Source organism: Cyanistes caeruleus, chromosome 11, assembly GCF_971803275.1.
Source record: "Cyanistes caeruleus chromosome 11, bCyaCae1.hap1.1, whole genome shotgun sequence".
Lineage (NCBI taxonomy): Eukaryota > Metazoa > Chordata > Aves > Passeriformes > Paridae > Cyanistes > Cyanistes caeruleus.
The window spans coordinates 17,029,143-17,045,803 of record NC_141711.1 but is presented as its reverse complement, the minus strand read 5'-3'; the positions used below and the strand labels follow the sequence as shown (position 1 = coordinate 17,045,803).

General features: G+C 57.9%; 3 protein-coding genes across 8 annotated transcripts in view; all 3 read right to left on the bottom strand.

Moving 5' to 3' along the window:
* Nucleotides 1-15: 15 nt before the first annotated feature.
* Nucleotides 16-2,109, bottom strand: AMT (aminomethyltransferase). The gene is made up of 8 exons (XM_086845138.1): nucleotides 1,804-2,109; nucleotides 1,646-1,726; nucleotides 1,405-1,536; nucleotides 1,162-1,240; nucleotides 895-1,040; nucleotides 625-805; nucleotides 358-513; nucleotides 16-250 (listed from the first exon to the last, which is right to left on the bottom strand). Exons 1-8 carry the CDS (start codon nucleotides 2,059-2,061, stop codon nucleotides 72-74), a joined length of 1,212 nt encoding a protein of 403 aa, XP_086701264.1. The 5' UTR covers nucleotides 2,062-2,109; the 3' UTR covers nucleotides 16-71.
* Nucleotides 2,110-2,240: 131 nt separating this feature from the next.
* NICN1 (nicolin 1, tubulin polyglutamylase complex subunit) lies at nucleotides 2,241-6,061 on the bottom strand. Its single transcript, XM_086845139.1, has 6 exons — nucleotides 5,897-6,061; nucleotides 5,132-5,305; nucleotides 4,737-4,850; nucleotides 4,312-4,383; nucleotides 2,724-2,828; nucleotides 2,241-2,585 (listed from the first exon to the last, which is right to left on the bottom strand). The coding sequence occupies exons 1-6, from the start codon at nucleotides 6,059-6,061 to the stop codon at nucleotides 2,544-2,546; spliced, it is 672 nt and encodes a 223-aa protein (XP_086701265.1). The 3' UTR covers nucleotides 2,241-2,543.
* Nucleotides 6,062-7,284: 1,223 nt separating this feature from the next.
* DAG1 (dystroglycan 1) overlaps nucleotides 7,285-16,661 on the bottom strand; it is a 49,874-nt gene continuing 40,497 nt past the window's right edge. For all 6 annotated transcript variants that reach the window (XM_086845113.1, XM_086845111.1, XM_086845112.1 and 3 more), the window contains one exon: nucleotides 7,285-10,151. In XM_086845113.1, the coding sequence (XP_086701239.1) occupies nucleotides 7,743-10,151 (2,409 nt within the window). In that variant the 3' untranslated portion in view covers nucleotides 7,285-7,742. The remainder of the gene's footprint in view (nucleotides 10,152-16,661) is intronic.

Here is a 16,661-nt window from a genome sequence, read left to right as displayed (position 1 = left end):
AGAGGAGGCCAGGGGAAAGGGACAAGGTGTTTATTGGGGCCGGGGCACTGTGCCCGTGGTGCGTGCTGGCCTCATTTGGCCATGTAGTACTGGGTGGGCACAAAGGGCATCTTGGTGATGACGGCAGGGTGCTGCTTCTTCCGCACCTCGACGGTGAGCTCGGTGCCGGCCCGGCTGTGTGCTGCCTCCACGTAGCCCATGGCGATGTTCTTTCCCAGGCAGGGTGAGGGACATCCGCTGGTCACTGTGCCTGAGATGTGAGGATACGGGGAGGTGAGAGGGGCCTGGCCAGCCCCTGTCCATGCCATGGCCACAGCTCAGGGTCATGCCCGTGCCAGCCCCACTGCCCCCACCTACCCACAGGTCTGCCTTCGGGGCCCAGGATGGCCATGTGGGGCCGGATGGCGGGTCCCACCGATGTCAGCCCCACTCGCCTGCGCCTCGGCTTGTCTTTCACTTGTGCCATGATGACAGCAGCACCAGGGAAGTCCATGGCCACACGTCGGCGCTTCCCTGCAGGGCAGAGATGGGTGAGGGTCGGTGATGCCTGACCAGTCCCCTTGTACCCACTGAGGACACCTTGCTGTTCTGCCTGCCCCAAGGAGGAGGTGGAGGTGGACCTACCCAAGGTCCACATCAGCCCGGCCTCGGCAGGGGTGACAGTCTCGTCAATGTCATTGCCATAGAGGCAGAGCCCAGCCTCCAGGCGCAGGCTGTCCCTGGCTGCCAGCCCTGCTAGCCACACATCGGGGACACCCAGCAGCTTCTCAGCCAGCTCCACCGCCCGCGCCGCAGGCACCGAGATCTACGGCAGGACATGGGCAGGGTCAGTGGGGCACAGCTTTCCCCTGCATTGGCACCGCAGTGGGGATGCTGGCACAGTTCCCTGGGTACCTCCACGCCATCCTCGCCGGTGTAACCGCAGCGTGTGACCCGGCAGCCTGGCACGCCAAAGACGGTCGTGGTGATGCTATTCATAAAGGAGAGCTTGGCCAGGTCATCGGACAGCCCTGCCTGCAGAACCCGTGCCATGGAGGGACCTGGGGAGGCAGGTGGCTGGAAAACACCAGTGCCCAGGGAAAGGGGGGTAGGTGGGGAGGGCGGTGACATCCACCGGGAGGGGACCCGGAGGAGGGCAGGCCCATGTGTGGCACCCACTACCTTGCAGAGCCAGCAGCGCGTTGTCTGACACCTCCAGGTGTACATCACTGCCGGTGGCCTGCAGTTGCGCCGCTCTGTCCTGCCAGGGTGACAGTGGGCTGCTAGCACGGGGGCCAGGCCAGTGCCAGCCCCACACGTGGCTGTAGCCACCTCACCCCACACAACACGGGTGTCACCGAAAGGCATCAGGACTCATTCCCGCTGCGTGTCCCCACCTCCCGCGGGGCTCAGGCAGTCCCATACCCTTAAGATGGCCAAGTCCTTGTCAGCACAGGCGGCGTTGGACACCACGTAGAGGTGATCTTCTGACGTGTTTGTGACGATGAGGTCGTCCGTGATGCCGCCCTTCTCGTTGGTGAGCAGCGTCAGGGTGCCCTGCGGGACACGGCCCACGGAAGCGTGGGCGGGGTGCCTGGACCCTCCCAGGGCATCCCGGGGACCTCCGTCCCCACTGGATGCCTGGTGCCCGCCCAGCGCCCCGTACCTGTCCTGGCTTCAGCTCGGCGATGTCCCCCACTACCAGGCTCTCCATGAACCTGATGCGGTCCCGGCCGTACACCAGGGTCTGCAAGGGGCCGGGGGGGTTGTGAGGTGCTGCGGGTACCCCTCCCTGCCCCAGCCCCCTCATCCCGACCCCTCTACCTGCAGCATATGGGAGACGTCGAAGAGGGAGCAGTGGCGGCGGGTGTGCAGGTGTGACTGGAGGTGGCCCTGCCCGTAGTGCAGCGGAAGGGTCCAGCCGGCGAACGGCACCATCCGCCCGCCGCGGGCCCGGTGCAGGGCATCCAGGGGCGTCTGCTTCAGCCCCTCCTCCCCGGGCCCGCTCCCCCCGGCCCCTCTCCGCGGCGCCGAGCCCGGGGGGCGGCGGGACAGCGCGGCGCGGCAGCCCGCCCGCAGCATCTTCCTCTTCCTCCTCCCTCCCGGCACGGCTCGGACCGGCCCCGGGGCGCCTGGGACATGGAGTCCGCCCGGCCCTGGCCCCGGCCCCCGCCCCCGGCCCGGCCCGCCCTCGGCACCGCCTCCCCTGGGCTGCCGGCACGGCCACCCCCATCCCCCAGAGACAGGCGGGCACAGGCAGGGCCAACGTAGCAGCTTTTACTGGTGACCCCTCCAGCACGCCCGCACCCCTCGGTCCCCCCGCATCCCCTTGCAGTGTCCGGGCTCTGCCCACGGGACGTGCCCAGGAGAGGCTCACAGGGGTCTCTGGAGTGGCAGCGCTGGCCCTCACTGCTAGGCAGTGCAGAGGGAGTCAGAGAAGGGGCACAGGGAGGGCTTTGGGACCCCCGCGGGGTCAGTGGCCGAGGCGGGAATGCAGGAGTCCACTCAGGCCCCGGGAGCATGGAAGGGGCACTTCTCCCCAGCTGGCACCAGCACCAGCGGGCTCAGGTGTAGGAAAGCAGGTTGACATCGTAGCAGCCATCCACCTGGGAAAGAGAGTGACTATCACTGCACGGCACTGCTGGGATACTCCAGCCCCATCCTGCTGGGAGCAGCCCCTCTGGGAGGGCTCCTGAGCCATGTGGCAGGGTCGGGGTCCCCATCAGCAGGGTGGTGGGACTCACGTCGAAGCGCCCGATGCGGGCAGCTGCCTGGCGAGCCCGGATCACCTCTGTCAGCACCCACATCTGCTGAACCTCTGTCGACACCTTTTCTGGATCAGGGAGCTCCTGGAAAGAAGTGGGCACAATGCTGTGGAGCAGGGATGGCCCAGACAGGCTGGATGACCCCGGGTATGGGCAGTGGTGTGGCTGGATAGCTGTGCCTCCCAGGGAGCCAGGCACGTGATGATGCCCACGTTCCTGACCTGCCGGTGGTTTCCCAACGTGAGGTGAGCAGGGCCCCTCTCTAGGAAAACAAACCACTGGGGACATGGGTGAGTGACCCTGATCCCTGGGTGCTGTGGTGCCAACACAGCCCATCTCTGCTGGCAGGTGGCCAGGATGAGGACAGAAAGCTGATTGCTGGCTAATCATTAAAAACCTAATCACACAGTCCAGAGTTTCCCAACAGCCTCACTGTGCGATGCTCCTTGGGCTTGGGTGCAGAATCCCGGGCACACGTGCTGGTTCACCCCAGAGACCTTTAGCCAGGTGGGACCTGTGGGCTCAGCAGCAGCTCTCCTGGCTGGGGCACAATTCTCATGGGAGCACAGCTCTGTCACACTGAGGGGGTGCCTTGTGGTGGTGTTGGGAAGAGCCAACCTCAGAGCAACCTCTGGCATCTGCCCCAGGTACTCCTTGCCAAAGGGAACATGATCCAAGCAATCAGCAAGGGACTGGGGTACCTTCCCCAAACTGTCACACAACTGGGCAAGGATTGGGAACAGCAGCCTCACTGCTGGTGCAGTGTGAGCACTGTAGCATGGAAGCCCAGTAGCAGAACTGCCCTGGCAGATGTGGGCAATGTGCCACCCTCCTGCAGGCAGCACCTCCAGTTGATTCAGCAGGTTCCCATGGGCAAGCCAGCTCCCATCCTGGCCCTGCTCTGCCTGGACTTTGCCCACCAAAGGCCACCAGCCAGGCAGATGTGGCTGGCAATCTGTAAACATGTGCTGTGCCCGTGATGCCCCTCTGCCCACATGCTGTCCAGGCTGGGCAATGTGTTCCCCAGAGCACACCCTCTGCAAAGTGCTAGGAACCAGCCCTGTCCCCACATGTCCCACCCACCCACCCCTGAGTGATGCTGTGCACTCACTGCTCCCACAGTGATGTCCCTGTCCCTGTTCCCACACATCCCACCTGCCACTGAACCATGCTGTGCACCCACTGCTCCCACAGGGAAGTTCTTATTCCTGTCCCTACACATCCCACCCACCACTCCCACAGGGACGTCCCATCCCTGTCCCCATATGTCCCACCTGCCACTGAGCCATGCTGTGCACCCACTGCTCCCATGGGGATGTTCCTGTCCCCAGACTAGAGGACAAACAGACTTAAGTGTCACCTCAAATAGCACATCCCCATGGAGATATTTTTCCTCTTAGCGCTGCAAACTACTTCCCGCACGAGGCGGGTTATTTCAGGGCTCCGCAGCTATTCCTGGTGAAAGCCTGGAGCCAGGCATGGGCCTGGCAGCCTCCTGAGGGATGCTCATGGCTGGCACCCCACAGAAGTCCCACCTTCCTCCAATACCTCGGCAGTGATTACTCACCCCATGCAGGCTGGCTGGCTGCTCCGGAGGGGTCAGCTGGGAGAGCCAGGAGGGAAAATCCTTCTGGGGACTCTGAAACAGATCCAGAGGGTCACACGGGGTGTTCCCAACCCTATCTCCTCCATCCTTTACACCAGGCAGTGTGATGGGGTTTAGAGGCCACCCCTAGTGATACTGCTATGGAAGTGTCACTTTACTATCCCTTGAATTTCGTAGGGAATTCTTAGTGATTGTCAGAGCAGTCCCTTTCCCAGCACCACAAGTGGATCCCAAGTGCCCCAGCAAAGGACAAGGACTTGGACCCACAGCCCTGTGTGTGCTCCCCAGAGCTGTAGGAGGAAATGCCAGGTATAGAGCTGGGGACAGTGGCTTGTCCTGGCCCCCTACCCATGCCTGGCAGTGGGGTAGCTCTGGCACCTGCTCACCTTCTGTCCAGGGGGGAAAATCTGCAGGTCCTCGATGGTGAAATGGAGCCAGACTGGGGAGGGCTGTCGCAGGATGAACCGCATTGCTGTCACCTGGTCCACGTCACACAGCATCTGCAGGGCAAGGGCCAGGGAGTGTAACCACAGGGGCTGGCACTGCCGGGGGGCAGCTTTTGGGGTATCCTCCCAAAACCCCAACCCACCCCAGGTGGAAGAAGCCCAAGGGAAGCATCATCCCATGTGGGCTCGCTGGTGCACAGGGACGCTCACAGCCATGGGGGCCAGTGGGACAGTGGCACCAGATGCCTGGACTGGGAGCCATCCTGGGGTGTGGGCAAAGAGAGGTGAGCCCCAGAAGGGTGAGTGATGCCACAGTCCCATCCAGATATGCTGACCTGGTGCCGGTGGAGACAGAAGTAGTCCTGGGAGCCCTCCTCGGTGTGTGGGCAAGGCATCAGGCACAGGTTCCGCAGGCAGGTCACCCAGCGCCGGGACCCGCCGGGGCCGGGCCGCTGCACCCGCACGCTCAGGAACGCTGTGTAGAAGTTCCTGAACACGATCTCCTGCACCTGCGGGACCGGCGGCCTCAAGAGAAGGTCCAACAACGGCATCCCCCCATCCCTGCAGCGGCATCCTCTCCCCAGTACTGCGACGGGCACCGGCAATCCCCCTCCCGTACCGGGATCGGCACGTTCCCGTACCCCCACTAGCACAGCCCCATATCGGGATCCCGCACTCTACTGGGACGGGCACTGCATCCCCAGCATCCCGCCCAGCGTCGGTAAGGGTGGTACCCCAGCACCGGCATCCACCCGTTACCGGCACCGCCCCCGGCACCCCCTCCGCCCCGGGACCGCCCCTCACATCTTCCCCATACCGCCCACGGCATCCCTTCTGCCCTGGGACCGCCCCCGGCTTCCCCCCATACCGGCACCGGGATCCCCACTGCTGCCCCCGGCATCCCCCGTCCTGCCCCGGCACCACAGCCGGCCCCGACTCCCCCAGCCCTGCACCGTGCCCGGCACGGCCCCTGTCTTCCTCCCCCCGGGACCACCCCGGCACAATCCCTGCCAGTACCGCCCCCGGCACCCCCCCGTGACTCCACGGGACCACCCCGGTACCCCCCCCGCCGGTACCGCGGCGGGCGCGGCCGCACTCACATCGGCGGCAGCGCCGCGGGGGAAGCGGAGGTCGATGACGGCGACGCCGGGCCTTGCGGGCTCGGCCCCCCCGGCCAGCTGGAGGGGGGCGGCGGGGCGGGGGGCGCAGGGCAGCGGGGAGCGGCCCGGCCCGGCGGGCGGACCCGGCCCCGCCGCTCCCGACATGGCGGCGCCGCGCGGCCGCCGCTCCGGGGCGGGGCCGGGCCGGGCGATGGCGTCACCGCCCGCGGGCGCCGCCAGGGGGCGCCCCCGCCCCGCCACCGCCCCGGGGCGGCCCCGCCGCGGCAGCAGCGGGAGCGGGGCCGCGCTGGCTCCGGGCATCCCCCGCACCGGCACCGGCATCCCCGGGCGGGTTTATTCTTCACACGGCGAGGACATCGCCCCGCGGCGAGGACATCGACCCGCCGAGACCGGAGCCGGGGGTAGAGCACCCCCTCCCCCCGCTGCCCTCCCGGGGACACCCCGGCGCCCGGGCAGCGCCGTCCCGGAGTGAAGCGGCGGGTCCGGCCCCGGTGTGCGCGGCCCGCCCTCCACCCGGGGCGCACACGGGCAAATCCGGCTGGGGATGCCGGGGCTCGGAGCGGAGGGGATGGGGACGGTACCGGTACCGTGGCGGGTCCCCCGGGGCGGGCCCGAGGGGGCTGAGCCCGTACAAACTGCTGCCAGCCGCACACCGGTTTGTAAGTCTTTTTTTTTTTAATAAAACAATCGGAGTCTGTATCAAAAATTTAGTAAAAAATTAGATTTGAGAGTTCACTGATTTTTTTTTTTTTTAACTATTAACTATTCCTGGCGCGCTTTTTTCTTTTTTTTTTTTTCTTTTTATTTATTTTTTAAATTTTTTTTTAATCTTTTCCAACAGTGTCCAGGCTGGAGTGCCAGCGTGAGGCCAGCGAGGCCATTCCTACACAGTCCCAAGGAGCAGCCGGGACCGAGAACACACCCTACGCTCGTCAAAACACCCCATGGGGAGGGGGTTTTGCTTAAATTCGACCCTCCCAACCCTGGTGCTCGCTGGGAAGCAGAGAAGTCGTCGTGGCACAGGACTCAGCTCATCCTTCTGCGAGCGTTCCCCGGCACAGCGATGCAGCCCCTGCTCAGCCATGGGCACCTCAGGCCAGACTGACCCAGCACATGACTATTTTATGATGCATGAGAAAGACAGGATTTCTTTGATTAAAAATAAAATAAAAATGATAAAATAATCAAACCCCAAACCAAGAAGCTGATCCACCCCGAGAGGAGGAGGAGGAGGAGGAGGATGGCTGGCCCCGCTGACCAGCCCATGGAGCTCGCCTGCAGCACAGCACTGCCCTCCCCCTCCCCAAAAACTACACATCCCAGTTTAGGTAAACAGCAGATTAAATGTAAAAACTTAAACCATCGACTTCAGAAAGTCCCTTGAATTTAATTATTTTTAGGCTACCTTTCATGTTACGTCCTGTAGCTAGACACACGTGAATAGAAAAAACAGTACAGTTAGTGTTAAAGGCAAACAGCGGAGACCCAGAGTGCTACCCCAGTGCTGCCTGCTCCTCCCGACCCGGCCCGACCCGTCCCGACCCCCCTCCCTGCCCACCGCCCCGGCCGAAGCCGCCGGGAAGGCATCTTTGAGCCGAGATTTTCGTTTTTCTATGAATAAAATAAAACCAAAGCTTGTTAGGCAAAAATAAAACAAGTGTCCCCCAAGTCCCGCGAGCGCTCCGGTGCGGCGGGCGCAGCCGGGGAGAGCCTGCTGGGGAGCGGGCTGGGGTTTCGTGTTCCCGGCTGGCGAGGGGGCTGCCGGCCCACAGACAGCACCGGTGTGGAGCTGGAGGCCCCTTCTCCCCCGAGAGCCTCCCGTTTGTTAAGGGGGAACGTAGGGCGGTGGGGACCTGTACGGGGTCATGTTCTTCGGGCGGGAGCCTTTCCCCTCCATGGGTGCAGTGAAGGGGGGGGGAGGCTGGTAGGGCGGCGCGTTGGGGTCCTCGTCCCGCAGCGGAGTGTACTCCCCGATGGTGTCCTGGTTGAGCGGTGTGGTCTCCGGCATGCTCTGGTTGGGGTACTCTGGAGGGGGCAGTGGGGCTTTCTCCTCCTGGAGGATGAGGGGCATGCTGGAGGACGGTGGGGGCTTGGAGTCGTCCAGCTCGTCGGCGAAGATGATGGGCACGCCTTTCTTTATGAAGGTGGCCTGGTCTTCGATGGTCAGCTTGCCTTTCCTCTTCTTGCGGTAGCAGATCATGGCAATGATGCCAGCCACGAGGAGGATGGCGGCCACCACCACGGCAGGGATGACGGTGTGCAGGTACACATCGTCCTCGCTGCTCTTCTCAGGGTCTTTGCCTGCTGCCACCGTTGGCGTGGCCTCTGAGATCACCCTGCCATCCTTGGTCACGGGAATAAACTGGATGTGCCTGCAGCTGCCAGAACCAACCACGGACACATTCAGAGGCTTGAACTCGGGCTGCAGGACATTGGAGAAAGCTGGGCTCGGCCTGCCAGAGTCATCCGCAATTTTTTTGCTCAAAGTCCGGATCTGCTCCCGAGGGCAAGGCTCCAGGGGCAGCGTGTTGTTGGTCCACTCCACTACGATGGAGCCTTTTGTGATGTCCTGCACTGTGATTGTGCTGCTGTTCCTGTCACCGAATGCCAGAGCCAGCTTCTTCACCAGCATGATCTTCTTATGGATGTCATTCACCACTGCATTATGGTCCCCTCCCAGCCTGGCCTTGAACTTCACTGGAGACTTGTCCCCATGTGGGCGTTTGTGGACGTGGATTTCAAAAGCATCCACGGCAAAAAGCCCGCCCTTGTCGGTGGCATACATGAAGTACTCGTGCTTCCCGATGTGGTTGTGGTCTGGCATGCCATACATGAGCTGGCTGGTGCTGTTGAACTGCACCCACGAATTCTCCTCGATCATCTGCTGCTCCTTCAGCTTCAAGGTCAGCTGCAGCTTGTCAGTGGTGGTGTCTTCCTTGTCGTAGAAGGTATCCGACGGTATCTTAACCTCGAAGTAGGTGCCTTCCCACGCGTCGACCCTGTCAATGTGGTTCGTCAGCTTGGGTGGCTCATTTGGCTCCCAGGGCCGGGGCAGCCCGCTGGCTGTGGTGCGCACGCGGGACGGCGGAGAGGCCGTTGTCAGCTTGGAGATGGGGGATCTGGTTGTGCTGGGAGGCTTTGTCGGACGGGGAGTTTTGGGCCTTCGAGTAGGCCTCCGTGTTATTGCTGTGGAGGAATCTGTTGTGGACGGTGTGGCTGGCTTCAGGGTGGAGACTCTCGGTTTCTTGGTGGTAGTTGAGGGCGGTGTGATCACTGCTGTGGGCTCTACATACCCGGGCATGGTGGGGCGGATCGGCACAGAGGTTGTGCCCGTGCCTTCTGCTACCCTGGTTGGCTGGATCGGCCCCAGCGTGGGTGTCTGCACAATGGGGCCTCTGGTTCTGATGGTGACTGTTGGCTTCCTTGGCAGTGGAATGGGCTCCCGGACCGGGGGCGCCGTTGTCTCTGTGGGAGGCGCGATGGCAGGTGACGTTGGGGTGGGGACAATCCTGGTGGGTGGCTCTTGTGCGGCAGTGGTGGGCGGCCCGATGGCAGTCAAAGGCGTAGGGGTGGCGTTGATCTGCCGCCGCATCCTCTTTGGGAGGTGAGGTTTCTTGTTAGCAATGTGCCAGCCAACAACTGGGTAGCCAAGGCGGGCAGACATGGTTCCTTCCTTAGCTGGAGCCTCCACCTTGCTGATGTTGGGGACGCTGTTTTGGCTCAGGGAACATCCCAGTTTCCATGAGAGTAAGGCCCCGTTTTCCACCACCTTCTTTGCATTTCCTGGCCCAGCCATGAAGGCTGACATGTCAAAGAGTCTGTTATTTACAACAGGAACCAACTTCATGTTGTGAAGTTCCACCTCTGAAAAGCTTCTCATTCTGTTTAAGAGTTCAATCCTCTGCTTTGGTGTCATTTTTGTTAAGTCAGCATCCAAAATGACAGTCAGGATAGTGACTGGCTCTTCCGAGCCACACACAAAAGGCGCTGTTTCACTCGTGTCTTGGACGGCCACTCGCACTGACTGAGGCTCGTTGTGGTCTTCTTGGTGGACCTCAACAGAGAAGACATTTGTGGTCTGTGGGACATAGCTCCCATTTGGGAAGGGCTGCAGAGTGGTCACCGAGATGTAGTGGACACCCTTGTCTGTGTCAAGGGGCAACCCTTCCAGGGAGCTGCTCTCGGCATTCCAGTGCAACCAAGAAGGCAAGGAATCCTTCCCAGCTTCAGAGATCTAACAAACAAACAAACAAACAAACAAACAAAAAGGCTTTAGAAGTACAGCAGTAGGACAGATTTTATCAGCAGTAATGCTTAATTTCAAGGATTAAAGAAAAAATCTAATAGTAATTAGTGTAATAACTGGGGAAGGAACATCCTGGCCAGAGCATGGCAGCCTTTGCCACCTCCTCCTCCACGTCTTGGCAAGGATGAGCTCTGCAAGGTGCACAGGACCCAAAGGGCTTAAGGAGCCACAAGAGGTCATCAAGTTCCACAAGGCCCCCTCACCTGCAAGTGCTCCCAACACTTGCTGTGCAACTGCCAAGCACAAGTGGTTCATTTTCTCTGAGGGCAGACGGGGAGTTTACGTCATGGGGACAGTGACAAAGCTGAGGGCGAAGTTATGCTGTAAAGCAGAGCTGATCCAACAACTACCCTCCTCCCACTCCTTCCTCTCCCAGCTTGGCCATCTTGCTCCTTTCCTCACCCCATCACACCCTGCCCACCCTATAGGCATCAAGCCCACTACTCCAGCAGCTCAGCACAACATGTATTTTCTCTACTTACTTTCAGCTTGTGCCACTGTCCCCAGGGCTAGGATGACCCAGACAGGCCAGAAGCTGGCCAGCTATGTTTCTGAGTCCCTGGCCTGGCTGGAGCACAACAGCTCTCAACAAGCAGCAGGAAATCCTGAGAGCTGCATGATGTTGTACTGCTGAGGAACAGCAGGCAAGGATAAAGGAAGGGAGCAGACCCAATGTACTGTCCAGTGTGGGTAGGCAGGGATGTGGCACATGGGCTGGGCAATTACTGGACATGACACAGGACAGCATGCCAGCCTGGCTTCACCCCCAGGCTAGCTAAAAATGAAGGAGTATAATAACTTGTTTCTGCATGGGAAGGCTTTGTCTCAGAGCACAGGCACCTCAGGACTCTAACACACTCTTTGCTACCTCTTTCAGCCCATGGGACTCTGTCTGCTGCCCTGGGTTGTAGCTGAGGGTGGGTGCAAACCCCCGAGCCCCCCCAGTTGACGGCAGCTGACACCCATCTGCTCTACAGCCGCTCGGGCTGCGCGGTGCAAGGGGTGAGGCTGCCAGCTCAGTGGACTGTGACATTTCCTGGGGCTGTACATACTCCTGAGTGAGTAACCTGAGCTTCACCACCTCTCAGGCCTGGAGGCGTTTGGCAAGTGACCTGGCTGGGCTTTCCAGAACTCCACTAGGCATCTCCCCCTGACACTCAGAGCAAACAAGATGCTTTGGGGCTCAGGGAGACACATTTAGCAGCCACTGCAGTCCTACACAGAGCCAGGCTCTAGCTATCCTCCTGAAAAGGTGCTGTGGTTCTCTGCAATTCTGTAAAGCTTATACATATTTCATAATTTACCCAAATGCAAAGCTGGGAGAGGAGCTTCCCAAGGAAACCTGCCTGGTGGGAGCATTCCTGCATCCAGCAGCAGGTGCAGAGCTGGGGCTGGATTAACCAAGACTGCAGGTCCTGCTGGGGAAAGCCCCTGGCTGGACAAGAAACGATGCCTGGTGCTGCAGGGCTGGGCATACAGAGAGTGGTGGGTGCCTCTCCCACTCCCTGGCTGCAGGCAGGATTCAGGCAGCACCCTGGGGCTCACCCCCACACTGTGGGTGTCAGCACACTGAAGGGTCTGGATGCACAGCTCTGCCAGGATAACGCAGGACCCAAAAGTCTTTTGGCAAGAGCAGCACAAAAAAGCTTTTGTGCAAGAGCTGCAGAGGGTTTCAGCCATGATCACACAGACAACACCCTCGTTCCTCCCCTCTGTGAAGGACCAGCCCCACTTTCAGCCAGCCTGGTCAAGCTGGAGAGCACATCCTGAGCCACACATTGGGTACAGCATATAGAGCAGAGTTTAAAGCTCTCAGCACAGATTTAGTTAACTCCTCACCATCCCAGAGCAGAGCTTACAACAGCTGGAGGAAGCTCTCCCCAGGGTCCTATACCTCAATATATGCCACCATGCACCAACATGTGAGCATCCTTCCCCTGGGCCTTGCTGTGTACCCACATGTCTGGCAGAGGACAGGGGGTTTTGGCAAGGCTGTGGCTGCGTTTGCTCCTCCTCCACTGCAAGAACAGGAGCTGCTTTTAGCCCAGACGTCCCAAAGGAAAGGCAGCCCTTCACCTGAGCCAGGCACAGGGAGCCAAGCCTTGCTCCTGCAGGAACAAAGGAATGAATTGTCCTTCCTTGGCATTTCTTCTGCCAAGACAGAACAAAGTCAGGGTCTGCTCCTGCTCAGTCAGAAGTACTGACCTGCCCCTGTCTTCCTTCAAAAAAGTGTAATTTCATCACACCCTCTAAAAACTGAGATGCCAGGACACTGCCCAGTGCAATAAAGCACTTACAGGAGCTGGATGGTTCCTATAATTAGCCACTAACCTGCTCACTGTGAAGGATGGAGGGCTGGGCTGGGCACACGTAAGGAACAGAAACACAGGGAGCCAGGACAAAGCCACAGCGTTATTGAGGCTTACACAATCAAGAATAAAAACTTTATTAGCAAGTGGTTAAATTCACTCGGAATGTGTAATTTTAGGCTACATTTGGAACAAATCTTCCCCTTCTGTGCACTCTGCAGAAGCCCTTAATTACAGGATCACACACTCCACACAACAGCTTTCCTGGGTTTTGCTGCTGCTGCCTCCTCCCTGGGCACTGGCAGGACTTGAGGAGGAGACCTACAAGCAGCAGTACTTTACCCAGTCTCATGCCACAAGATGATTCTTCCTTCAGTCATGTCTGCTCCTACTTCTGATAGCCAAACTCCCTTCAGAAAGGTGGCTGACCCCACATGCAGAAGTGACAGCAAGAGATGCACAGGCCAGTCTGAATATTCCTGCTTGGAAAACCATTTTCAACCTACAGTTTACATGTAGGGACCATGCTAGAAAAGGAAACTGCAGCCAGACAGATTCACACAAAAAACTAGGCTCTCCTGAAAAACAAAAACAGGCCAAGCAACCACTGACTGGGATGACTTGTTCTAGCAGTGATGCGACAGTTGCAAAACATTTATAAAACCACTTAAACTTGATTTAAAAAGAGCTGAGCTAGTTCAGCTGTATTCAGCCTGCAAGGAGAAGTGGACTGTTTCTAAAGGCTCTGCAAGAGATGATTAAGAAAATCAAATTTATTTGGATTACTCCTATGAAGCCTGTGCCTCCCCTGGGAAATCTTTGAGAAGGCAACAAGTCACAAGCATTCGATGTCTCTGCACTGCTTTAAACACAACAACTGACCTGACAGCAAAAATGACCCATGTTCTTGTGACAAGGGAAGAACCCAGAAAGATTAGAGTAGATAATAAAGCTGTTATCAGGATGGATAAAAATACTTGTTCCTAAACAAACGCTAACCAGCAGAACCCTTGGCGTGGGTCTGTCCTGTCCATCATTACTGCTGTGTTTGTGCTGGTGTGAAACTGGGAGCAGGGAGACCTGGACTCTGTTCTAGCAATGTTTCCTTGAAATATTGCTTCAAAAGGTATTTGTTAAGGCTACACATAGTTAATGATTTGGGATCTCTAGTTTTCATGTTAAAAGTTTCCCGGTTTTCTATGTATGCAATAAATATCAGCCTTAAGCCCATTTCCCTCAAGGGCTCTGGTTTCAAAATAACTCTTCCGTTGCCTAAGTTTAAAAAAAAAAGGCTGTCTTTGTTTTCCCATTATTTGAGATAATTGTAAATGAATGCTTATTGGCTAAAGATTAAACAAGCCTGGCAGTGTATCGAAGACCATTAAAAAATAACCCATGGTTGTGATTTAAAATACGTACAGTGAGTGGTCTGGCTGGTCTTGAAGACCTTGTTCACAAAATCCTTTCAGATAGACATGGCCTGTTATTTTTAGGCCAGCCAAGAGCAGTCAGCTCATGAAAGAAGATAGCTCAGTTTGACTTGTTTTTTTAAACTTGGATCTTAAAGCCCTGTAGCCAACAAGACAAAGATAAGCAAAAGAACAGTGAGCAAAACTGCTGCCTCGAGGGAATTCAGGCAAAAACTGCATTCTTGCTTACAAGAGCACCCCTTAAGCCTCCAGGTATTTAGCCCTCTTCCTCCTGATGAATCCTCCAGGAAAGGAGGAAGTGAGCCCTTTGCCAGAAGACAGGTACCATAGGATCCTGCCACAGGTCTCCACTATGGCACACCACTATGAAATCTTCCCAGTGCTGAAGCATCTGATGGGATCTCCCCTGTCTGTGCTGATAGACCTTTGCATGGACAGCAGCAGCTGGGAGTCAGCTCCTTCCAAACCCATCCTAAAAACCCCCTGAGTGCTTTTGGGCATAGTCAGCAAGGATAGTCCTGCAGCTCTGCCAGATCTCCCACTGCCCCATTCCCCTCCCTGTGTCCAGCAGCTGTTGGGAGACAGACCCTGTGCCAGGACTTCATCTGGGGTGTAATTACTGATGACAATTCACTGTATCCAGACTCCTTCAGCATCACCCCAATACACATGGCCAGCAATGAGGAATATTCCAGCTGGGCCCTCCAGAAGGTGAGCTGAGCTGTGCCCAACCAACTGACCCAGCCAGTGTCACACCAAGTCTGCAGGCTCAGGCTTCTGCAAGCAATTAACCAGCAGGCAGGGGAAGAAAACGGAAATTCAAATGCAATTCAAATGCAAATATAACTGCGGAGATAGAGTCGAGCCTAAGCTGTTTGCCTAAGCCCAAGCTTCATCTAAACCCCCTGTTAATGCTGCAGTATGGGCAGTGCTGGCAGCAGAAGCAAAAGGCAGCCTCAGCCCCGAATCAGATCCATGGGCAGGCAGATTCCCACTGCCTTGTCCCACACAAGCTGGGGGAGGGACACTGGTTCCAGACCCACCCCAGTGCTGCTGGAACTGTGGGCACTGCAATGAGCACAGCCAGACTGCAGTCAGGAGAAGTGACGGGCATGGGGCCTGCAGGCTCCAGCTCAGAGGACAGAGTCCTTGTTTTGGGAGGGAGGCTCTGCCTGTGGATCCATCAGGTGCACTCCTCACCTGGCACAAAGGCCTGCAGACCAAGCTGTGCCCAGGAACCACAGCCCCAGGCAGGTCCCACGGCAGCAGAGGCTGGAATGTGATGGTGCAAGACAGGAGCTGGACAGCCCTCAGCCCACAACAGCTGCCAGAGCCTGCCAGAGTTCAAGTGCTTGGACAATGCCTTCAGACACGTGGTGATTTTCTGTGTTGTTCTGTGGTGGGCCAGGGCTTGGACTTGATGGTCCCTGTGGGTCCCTTCCAACTCTGAATATCCTAAGATTCTATGAAGTTGTGAGCCTTTGGCCCCAAGGAACACCCTGCCAGGGAGGTTGGCCTGTGTCCATCCAGGAGAGGTTGTGTGAAGGAGCCTCCAGCCTTCCTCCCTGCCTCCTTTCCTCAAACACAACAGAACTGCAAACGAGGACATCAGACATGCCTAGAAACACAAGGCCCAGAAAACAGTGGTACAAGGAGGATGGGCACCTCCCAGAACCTTCTGCTCACTGGGCACAGCTACGGTGCTGCTGCAGTGCTGGGCTATGGGAAAGCTCAGGCTGGAGAAAGGGAGGATGTGGATGTGTTACAACACAGATGTGGAAGGGACTGCGACACCTGCCAGGGATTTTGGGAATCCTCAGCAGACGCTGCTCCTCTGGTCTGCTCTGTACCTTCCACAAAAGGCCCAGGAACTCATGCACAAAAAGAAGTTGCTCCAGGACATTTCATGCAGATGCCTCTTCCCCTGGAAGTCTAAAAACAGCCCACAGACTAGACTGTCTCTCAGAAGTACGTCAGCCATGGTGACCCGAGCCTTCATTACCAGCAGGAGCTCACCACCTCTGTTCAGAGACCAAAAGCTACATGAGAACAGCCGTAATTGGTGCTTCCTTTGTGCACGGGTAGGTCAGGATGGCTGAACTAACCCCACATTTTGGCTGGTCCCAGCCAAAGCCCTGCAAAGCCCTTCCTGTAGGTCGCCGTGCACTGAAGCTGTTGCTTTAGAAAAACAAATCATCCCAGCCCAGAGAGTTGAGCTAAGGGAGAATAAGGCTTGCAGAGGCCGCATCACTGGTCCTGCCCTTCATCTTCAAGTTCAAACTTCAGCCTCTGAAGGACCAGGTAGCAAAATTACTCAAGGCAGCTACTCTGCTTTTACGTGCTCATGAAAACCTGAATGAGAAGTTTACGTGTCTCCTGCTAATCTGCATTTTCCAGCCATTCAAGGAGCGAGTGAAGCCTCACGCACAGAAAGCAGCCCCCCCTTCTGTAGATGTGGGTGTAGGGCTGTGTTGTGGGCTCAGCCTGCCTTCCACACCAGCTGGGCTTTGTCTGACCAGCTTCTTTACCGTCAGTAAAATGGCTCCACAACGGTGCAGGCTGAGCGGCTACACCCAGCTCATGCCACCCTTGCATACTCCTGCCATGACGGCTTCTTTTCCAGATGCGCCTCTGTGTTGGCTATAAGGACACCATTCAGCGTCCCACTCTGCCTGGGCAAGGGAACACAACAGCTGTTT

Coding starts and splice junctions, on each gene's coding strand:
- AMT (XM_086845138.1), bottom strand. CDS start 2,061: ATGCTGCGGGCGGGCTGCCGCGCCGCGCTGTCCCGCCGCCCCCCGGGC. Junction 1,727..1,803: donor ACGTCTCCCATATGCTGCAG/GTAGAGGGGTCG, acceptor GGCCCCTTGCAG/ACCCTGGTGTACGGCCGGGA. Junction 1,041..1,161: donor CGCGCTGCTGGCTCTGCAAG/GTAGTGGGTGCC, acceptor CTGCCTCCCCAG/GTCCCTCCATGGCACGGGTT.
- NICN1 (XM_086845139.1), bottom strand. CDS start 6,061: ATGTCGGGAGCGGCGGGGCCGGGTCCGCCCGCCGGGCCGGGCCGCTCC. Junction 4,851..5,131: donor TCTGTCTCCACCGGCACCAG/GTCAGCATATCT, acceptor CTTGCCCTGCAG/ATGCTGTGTGACGTGGACCA. Junction 2,586..2,723: donor CCCGCATCGGGCGCTTCGAC/GTGAGTCCCACC, acceptor TCTCTTTCCCAG/GTGGATGGCTGCTACGATGT.